The sequence below is a fragment of the Octodon degus genome, unplaced genomic scaffold, assembly GCF_000260255.1.
Source record: "Octodon degus isolate 3935 unplaced genomic scaffold, OctDeg1.0 scaffold00068, whole genome shotgun sequence".
NCBI lineage: Eukaryota > Metazoa > Chordata > Mammalia > Rodentia > Octodontidae > Octodon > Octodon degus.
This window is the reverse complement of record NW_004524644.1, coordinates 6,023,745-6,032,332: the sequence shown is the minus strand read 5'-3', so window position 1 is coordinate 6,032,332 and position 8,588 is coordinate 6,023,745. Positions and strand designations below refer to the sequence as shown.

Sequence of the window (8,588 nt, the reverse complement as noted above, 5' to 3'; positions counted from 1 at the left end):
TTTGGCAATAACAATACACAATGTACTAACCATTATTACTCTCCTAAAATCTTGTTTTGAGATTTTGTACCACTGTTTTTATTTTTTTTCTTTCTTTAAAATAAAAATAACTGATGTCAATAAAAAAAATAAAATAAAAATAAAAACAGTTCATCATTATCATGAAGATGTAGGTTCCAAGTACAAGACAGCCAGTGCGTATAGTCATGTGGTAAACTGGCTTCTGGTCAAAGTAAAAACATACTCAGAAATACTATCTCACATAGATGACCCTAGGTTTAAATTGTTTTTTTAAACTACAAATGCAAGATCAATGTCTTCATATAGAAAATTTAAAGTAGATGAATCTAAGATTTGGGGAAAAGTGATAAAGGTGAGAGTGATAATGGAAAAATTAACAGTATACTATTAAAAACAGATTTGGAGATGAGTATGATTGTCCTATCAGCAGCCGCTTGTCTCTGGCATGAGGGCTCACTGGCCCAAAGAGGACCTCAGGAAGACAGTATTTCAGAAAATACCTGTCAAATGAATGCTGACTAAAGATATGTTGCAAACATTATTTGTATTACTCCATAATGCATGTCATTAATAAAAGTACATGAGAAATTTTATTTAATAAAGGCACATTCTTGCATCTTCATCAAAAAAAATTAAAAAATTTTTAAAAATGTTGCTTTTATGCTATTTGTACTAAGTATTATTTTTGTGACATTAGATATTCTTCAGTAATCCATCATGTTTGTTTGTTAAATAATCTATTAAAATTATAGAATTTTGATAGAACAGATCCATTACAAAATGGATTCTTTGCCTTTCTCTCTCCCTAAATATTTCTTTAAAAGGTATACTAATATCTAAGTTAGTTAATTTTTTTTCAAAGGATTCTGCAGATGTTTCATAAATATATGTATAATTATCAATTACCCAGATAATGTACTTATATTATTACTTCTAAAGCAAGTGGGAGAAACCAGCTTAATTCAAGAAGAGTCATGCATGAAGACTTCTCCTGTACCACGTATTCATAGGGTTTCTCTCTAATACATACATCCCACTCATCTCGTAAGGAAAGAGGATTAAATAAAACCATCCTACATTTGTGTCAGTTCACCTGGTCTCTGTGCAGTGTGAATTTTTCTGTGTATTACATAAAGAGAAACCAGTAAAGTTTTCTTCTGTATCCTATATATTCAGACATTTTTTTCCAGGGTGAATTTTCACATATTCCCTAAAAGATACAGGCACAGAAAACTTAATGTTTTCTTTTTTCGTAATGTTTGTTTCTGCTGTTAGTTTGCTCATATTTCTTAGCTATCCAGGGAAATCTGAAAGCTTTCCCACATTCCTTGTGTTCATAAGGGTTTTTTATAGTTGTATGTTCGCATCTTCAGCGATTGGAAGGAAATGAATACTTTTCTCCATTTCCTGCATTTGTAAAGTGTTACCCTGCTATAAGTTCATTTATGAATTTTAAGTCATAAGGAAAAAATAAAGGTTTTCCCACATACTTCATATTAATGTAGCTTTTCCCTCTCCTGAGTTCTTAGTTTTTTCCAAAGAGAAAAGTAATAATCCAACATCATACTACTTCCTTACATTAATAATGTTTCATTTCCAATTAACCACTAAGAAGAATATATGCAGTGTATTATTTGTTGAAACTGTACTTTCGATTTGATTTGAAACTGTCTCATTGCTATATGTTTATCAATAAAACTTTGAAAAGAAAAAAATAATAATAATAATGTTTCATTTCACTTTGGATTGTTTACCATGACATTTTGTTGTTGTTGTTGTTGTTTTTGTATTTTTAGGGAAGGGTCTACCGGGTGTTCAGGGTCTCACTACTAGATCGGACTCGTAGTGATCCACCTGTTTACAGCCTCCCAAAAGCTGGGATTAGAGGTGCGCACCACCACACCCAGTCTCTATTGCCATCTCAGCGCGCCCCAGGGGCGGGGCTGGCACAGCAGGCCCAGGGATTGAACCCCCGGCCTCTGTGCCTGCTTGCAGGCACTTTAATCTGCTGTGCTATTTGGCCAGCCCTTCCCATGACTTTTCTAAAAGAGGAATAATAGTGGAAGTCTGTTTTACAGCCCATAAATTCATATGTGAGTTTGTATGTAAATGTTAACTTTTGAGTGCCAACTATGGAGTTTATTCATGTTTATTAAGGTAAACATATAAAGTCTTTTTTGCATCCTTGACCTTCCTAAGGCTGTTCTCTGATGTACACATTAGATAATACGAACTTGCTAAAGATCTTACTTTCATTACATCATAATTTCTCTTCTTTGGGAGAGCTTATATACTGAGAGATGTAATACAGGTTGTCTCCAGTGTAGTCACACGTTATATAAGGTATGGGGATGCTCCCTTCCCTTCCCCGTAATCCTCATGTGTATAGGACTTCTTTCCCAGTGTGTGCTTTTATATATTTAGTAAGGTGTGAGGACTAAGTGAAAAACTTGCCCATGTTCCTTACGTGCATGAAGCTTCTCTCCAGGATAAATTTTGCATGTTCAGTAAAGAGTGTGATTAGCCCATCTGTATAATTCCAGGCTCTTCTTGGGGAGCTCTTTTGCCTTTAAAACAAAATAAGAATTGCTCATTGTTTTCACACATCTCTATAAGCAGTGTAGTTCTCTCCAGTACAAGTTCTCACATGTGCCGTAATATGTGGGGAAGCAGGGAGCCTTCCGTGTGCTCTGCATACATAGGATTTGTCTCCAGTGCAAGTTTTCGTTCATAGCTGCTCCTCCTTACTGTACTTTTCTTTTTTCTTCAAATAGTTTGTTGAAAAAAAGCACCTATTCTGTAACAGAGAGTTTCCTTTATTACACACTTATGTGTAGTGTGATTTACTTTTTCCTCTGTCCCATGTAGTTCCTAAAAACTAGTAATTGGACCAACAGCCTTTCATTTTTTGTAAGACTATTTCATAGATGATGATATTGTACACTGCTGTTAGAAGACCTGTCATCTGTGGCTATTTCTGGTTTTAGCATTTGTGATATTAACAGCATTATTGCCATTGTCTAGGTTTATCATTCATTAGAAATTTTATCACCTAACATTTAGATAGGAAAAGAGGGCTATAAGTTTTATAAAACTAAAAAATCTAACATAGGAATCAAAATTTACAAGAATATAGGAGGAGCTAGGCAAACAGTGATCTAGAATGACTAAGGTCAGGGTCAGAGAAAATTACTGTGTTTACTTGAAGTATTGGCAGCTAGGGGCCAGCTGCACTCTCAAAGCAGGCCCTAAAGGTGGGGTTCAGGGTGGTAAAATTGCAACCCTATGAAAGTTGTTTGTACAATGTGTAATCAAAATATATGGTGAATGCTCAAATTTTAAAGAAAATTTATTACAGTTAAAGATATAGTGTCATTAATCCTACTCAGAGTACTCCCCCTTACTTTGAATACACTTATCAGATCATTAGTAGTATTTCCTGATGCAGTTCAGAAAGTCCTCTTTTGTAAGAGTCTTTACAAGGTCTGACTGAAAATATGGTGCCATCCAATGGAAAGGCAGGCTTATAAAAACATGCTGTGTCTTCATCCACCTTCTTCACCAGATCTGGCACCAGGAGACTTCTGGATTTTCCCCTAAAGTCCAAAAAAAAAAGGTAGCATTTTGAATCAATGCAGAACATGAAGGCAGCCACAACAGCACAACTAAAGACCTTCACGAAAGAATTGCTCTTACAGAATTGCTTCAGAAAGTAGCAGGAACAATGGAATTAATTTGTTCAAAACAAAAAAAAAATTTTTGTTCAAAACAGGGATGGTATTTTGAAGAGGATTAATAGCAATATACATTTTACTCTAAGCATTTTTAATTTCAACCTCACTGCCTTGCCTGATATAGAACTGGAATTTATAAAGACTAATTTCTGAGATATATGTGAAATTAAAATTTATCATTATAATTTAGTAATGTAGTCAGCTGTTGTGTTTTCCTGTGGTGTGGTTTGATGGAGGAGTTCTGATTACCTCCCTACTTCATCTTTTTTACTGTTGCCTTCATTTCCCTTGAAAAGCTCTTCTACAATGATTCTGAATGTCAGTAAAAATTTGAAAGCCATTTCATATTGATTTTCTAGATGAGTGAGCTCAATTTATCTATTCTTAGTTAAGCTTGTTAAATTAAATATCTTTTCCTGGTATTACATAATGTTTTGAAACCACATGAATCTAAAGTGAAAAGAAATGGCTCAGAATTAAGAAAACAAAAGCCTGTGCCATAACATGTAGACAGACAGCTTGATTTCTACTACAGATCATTAAGTTTAAAGCTCCCTTTTTTAACTTCGGTTTTTGTTTTTTTTTTTTTTTTTTTTTTTTTTAAATCAGTTCCTCGGAAGAGATATCACGTTCCCATGAAATGATTCAGAAACTTCAAAATGTGTTGGAGTCGGAAAGAGAGAATTGTGGCTTTGTCAGCGAACAAAGGCTTAAACTGCAGCAAGAAAATGAACAGCTACACAAGGAAACCGACCATTTAAGAAAGATTGCTCTGGAGGCTCAAAAACAAGCCAAATTAAAGGTATGTTCAAGACTCATTGGAGTTAGATGTGGTTTTGAGAAAATTAGAGAACAAAGTACAGAAACCTAGAAAAACATTCTCGGGCCTTTTTTGCCTTCTCATCATATAGCACTAAGTCATAATTCAGTGTTAGCCAGTCATTTCTGTATTGTAAAACTTGGCAAGCACACTTGAAAATGACTGCTTTCAGGGTCTGCGCGCGTGCGCACACACACACACACACACACACACACACATTCTTTTCCAATGATGAAATACACCGATATTCCTGCCGAAGCAATTGAAGCTGCACTAGCAGAACCATAGATTAGATAACTTTACAGACTCCCATTCTCTCTTCTCCCTTTATTATAGCCTCTCAAAAATTGAGCTTCTCTCACACTAGCTGTGCGAGTGTGATATGTCAGCATGATCTGAGAACCACTCATAGCTAGTCCAAAGCTTTCATGCCAGGCAGAAGGCAGGGAGAGAAAGCCTCATCTAAAACTAAAGCTTCCCTGTCTTTTGTCTCCCTTTTATTCAGTGCTCACATGCTTCAGCAGCAGGAGCGTGATAACCTGGTTCAGGGAGTTTCACAAAACACATCAGCACCTCGTTTACTTTTCTCCACTCCGTGGCACTTCTGTAAAACATAGAAGTACTTCTTTATGGTAAAGAGCTGTATCCCCCAAGGATACAAGGTGGTGGCATTAGTGTTTGCCTTTTTTTCCTACTGTAGTGACTCAAATCACATTCCAACCTAATTCATAGCAACGTATATTTAATGAATGCCTCCTATTGCAAGTATTAGACACTAGGCATGTGTAAACATGAAGTCGGAAATGAAAAAGAGATTAATCTGCCATATGAAGAAGTTTGTGTGCTGTGCTTTGAGCTGTGGGAAGTCTTTAACGGACAAGGAAAAGCATACTTGATACAAAGCCACAGTAATTAAGACAATGTGTTTTCAGCATCATATAATAGTAGGTTGCTCAGTAGCATAAAATTCAATCCAGAACAAACTCATCTTTAATAATCATGCTATCGGGCCGGGGAGATGGCTCAGTAGAATAAGTGCTTGCCTGGCAAGCGCAAGGGCCTGAGTTCAATCCCCAGTTCCGCCAAAATAATAATAATAATCATCATCATGCTATCTACAATGAAAGCCACTGGAGTACAATGAGTTGTCATCATAATAAATGATAATAGATTAATTAGCTCCATATTTAAAAAATAAACTTTGACTCCTTAATTATATCATATATGCAAATTAATTTGAATACCTTGCAGACCAAAATGTGAAAGATAAAACCCTGGAATTTCTAGAACTGTTCATGTCAGTGTGTGGGTAAAAGCTGAATTGTGCCCTTAAAACTGACATACTACATTGTAAGTCAAAGATAAATTTTAGAAGGAAGAGTAGACAGGAACATAGGTAAAACAAAGGTGGGTATGAGTTTGATGGTTGTGATTATGGAGGTAAACACACAAGTCAGTATACAATAGGTGAAAAATACTATAACTTCATCTCATAAAATTTATAAAATGTATTGATTAACAATTTAAAACTGTTAATACTGTAAAACAGTAGGAAATATAGGTGAATGTTGAATTAAGAACTTGTTAAAAAATAAAAATGGAAGAAATTGCAAGTGGCAATATTAACAGATTATCATATAAAATATTTAAAACTATTTGATAACTTTTAAAAAGAAGTAAGAGGATATGGTAGGCTTTTATGTATTTTTTAGAACAGGGTCTATAGGGTCTCACTACACAGATCAGATTCCTAGTGGTCCTCCTGTTTTCAGCTTCCCAAGCACTGGGATTACAGGTGTATTCCACCACGCCTGGCCTCAGTCGCCATCTCATTGCACCCCGGGGGTGGGGCTGGCATGGCATGCTGGGGACAGAACCATTATCGCTGTGCCTGCCTAAGCAGGTGCTTTAGTCCATCTGGCTGGCCAGGATATGGTTTTAATAGCTATAATAAATGCCTAAGACCCATCAAGGTTTTCTTCTTAACCACAGAACACAAAAAAATTTTCTATTGGCTGTTTTCTCAGGTGCTCCAAGGCTGGTATGTAGGAGTACCATTGTAAGTGCTGATGAGAAAAGGTGATTTATTATATAAATGTGCTACCTTAAAGGGTTAGAATTTAAATCGCTCCCTAAACCCCAATTGAGAAAGCTTCTAGGCTGTACTTTCAGTCTGCATTAAGGTGTTTTAGTATAATAATATAAATTCCCAGAAACATAGTGAAGATATTCCCATGTGAGATTCCCATATGGTTTTGTTTCCCTGAAAAAAAAAAATACTTTGTTTATTAATATTGCAACTGAAGTGGTAAACAAATTCTTGTATGTCTGTGTGTATATATTGTATGTATATATGTACAAAATTTACATATATATATTTTACAAAGCCCTTTGGAAAATAATCTGAAAATTAGTATATAAACCAAAATTACTAAGGGTGTGTACCTTTTTTGTGGATTGTGACAGCAGAAATAAAATTAAGTAGTTTTAGGTTGTGTTCTTTTTCCTGTTGGCATTTTAAGGTGTTAGGAAAAGGACTGCAAAAAAGAATGGTCCGTCCTAAGTGTGAAGCAATTCATGTATGCATAGTCTAGGTTGCCTTTATTTGTGCTACAGACACATTATAAAACTTGATTTCTTACATAAATTTCTCAGAAAAACGTTTCTAAAACTCAGACCGCACAGTGAGTAGTCTCTTGTGTATGCATCAATCCCTGTAGCACTCGCATAACACAGAGAACTTCTGTGTGGGCTTTATTCTTCAGGTCAGTACAATGGAGCATGAATTTTCAATAAAGGAACATGGGTTTGAAGTTCAGTTAAGAGAGATGGAAGACAGTAATCGAGATTCCACTGTTGAACTGAGGCATCTCTTAGCAACTCAACAGAAGGCAGCCAATAGGTGGAAAGAAGAAGCAAGGAAACTCTCTGAAAGTGCAGAAATGAGAATCGGCAACCTAAAGTAAGTCTACTATTAATAATTGACATGTACTAGAGAATAAATTATTTAAACCTGTAGCTTATGTCCTTGCCATAATCTTTTTGTAAAAGTGTGTAGATCTGTGCCTTAGACTTTGTTCAACATATATTTTGGGGGCTACTATAAAAATATTAAACATTGTAAATCAGATTAACTGTTGTATATTTATTGTAAATTTTATATGTATTCCACAAAATTATGTGATTTTTGTTGCACACAGTAGTTTATAATCTTACTATATATAGATGTAACCTATGGAGACTTCTGTAGTTACAGAATCCATTAAACCTGCAAACGCTAAAATGTTTATTCTCTGACCCTTTAAGAAAAACATTTTTCAACCTTTCCTTATAATGCACTTGAGATTTTGTATGAATGAAACAGGAAGCCCTAGAACTTCAGGTAGGAATGGGACTGGAAGGCTTAGAGCAAAATGAAGTGTTGTCTTGAGTAATCGACAGATGACTTTGACTGCTGTGTGAAGAATAGACTTGACCTAAAATTGCTCAAAATATAAAGCATATTTTAAAAATACATAGGTTGTAAAGATACAGAGGTGCTATTAAGATCCAAGTAGGCAATCATGGTGGTTAGGACTAGGTTTTAAAAGATTGGAGATAATGAAAACAAAAAAATTTGCTTTGGGCCATGGTAAGTGTGCACTGCCCTGAAGGTATTTCAGTCAGTCTGTTAACTGGTCCGTTATATATGTAAGTTGAGCACTCAGGAACAGGCAGCAGCAGGAGCTGTGAAGGTGCACATGATCAGCATGCATGGTTTTTAAAGGCATAGATTAAGAATATGTTAGAAAAGGATAGAGAGAAATGAAGCTGAAGATAAAGTGACAGAATTTAAACTTCAGGATTCTCCTGAGAGACTAACAAGAAGTACCCAGAGGAATAGGAATCAAAGTAAAATGCTTCTTAAAAAATTATTTCTTGGGCTGGGGATCTAGCTCAGTGGCATAAACACCTGCCTGGCAAGTGCAAGGTCCTGAGTTTGATCCCTGGTTCCGCTAAAAAAAAAAAAAAAA

The 8,588-nt window shown here is 35.4% G+C and overlaps 1 protein-coding gene across 2 annotated transcripts in view; it reads left to right on the top strand.

Annotated features, from left to right (window-relative positions):
- Positions 1-8,588, top strand: part of Sclt1 (sodium channel and clathrin linker 1) — a 262,327-nt gene that overhangs the window by 205,181 nt on the left and 48,558 nt on the right. For both annotated transcript variants that reach the window (XM_023719509.1, XM_023719507.1), the window contains 2 exons: positions 4,365-4,557; positions 7,341-7,537. In XM_023719509.1, coding sequence (XP_023575277.1) covers positions 4,365-4,557; positions 7,341-7,537 — 390 coding nt within the window. The remainder of the gene's footprint in view (positions 1-4,364; positions 4,558-7,340; positions 7,538-8,588) is intronic.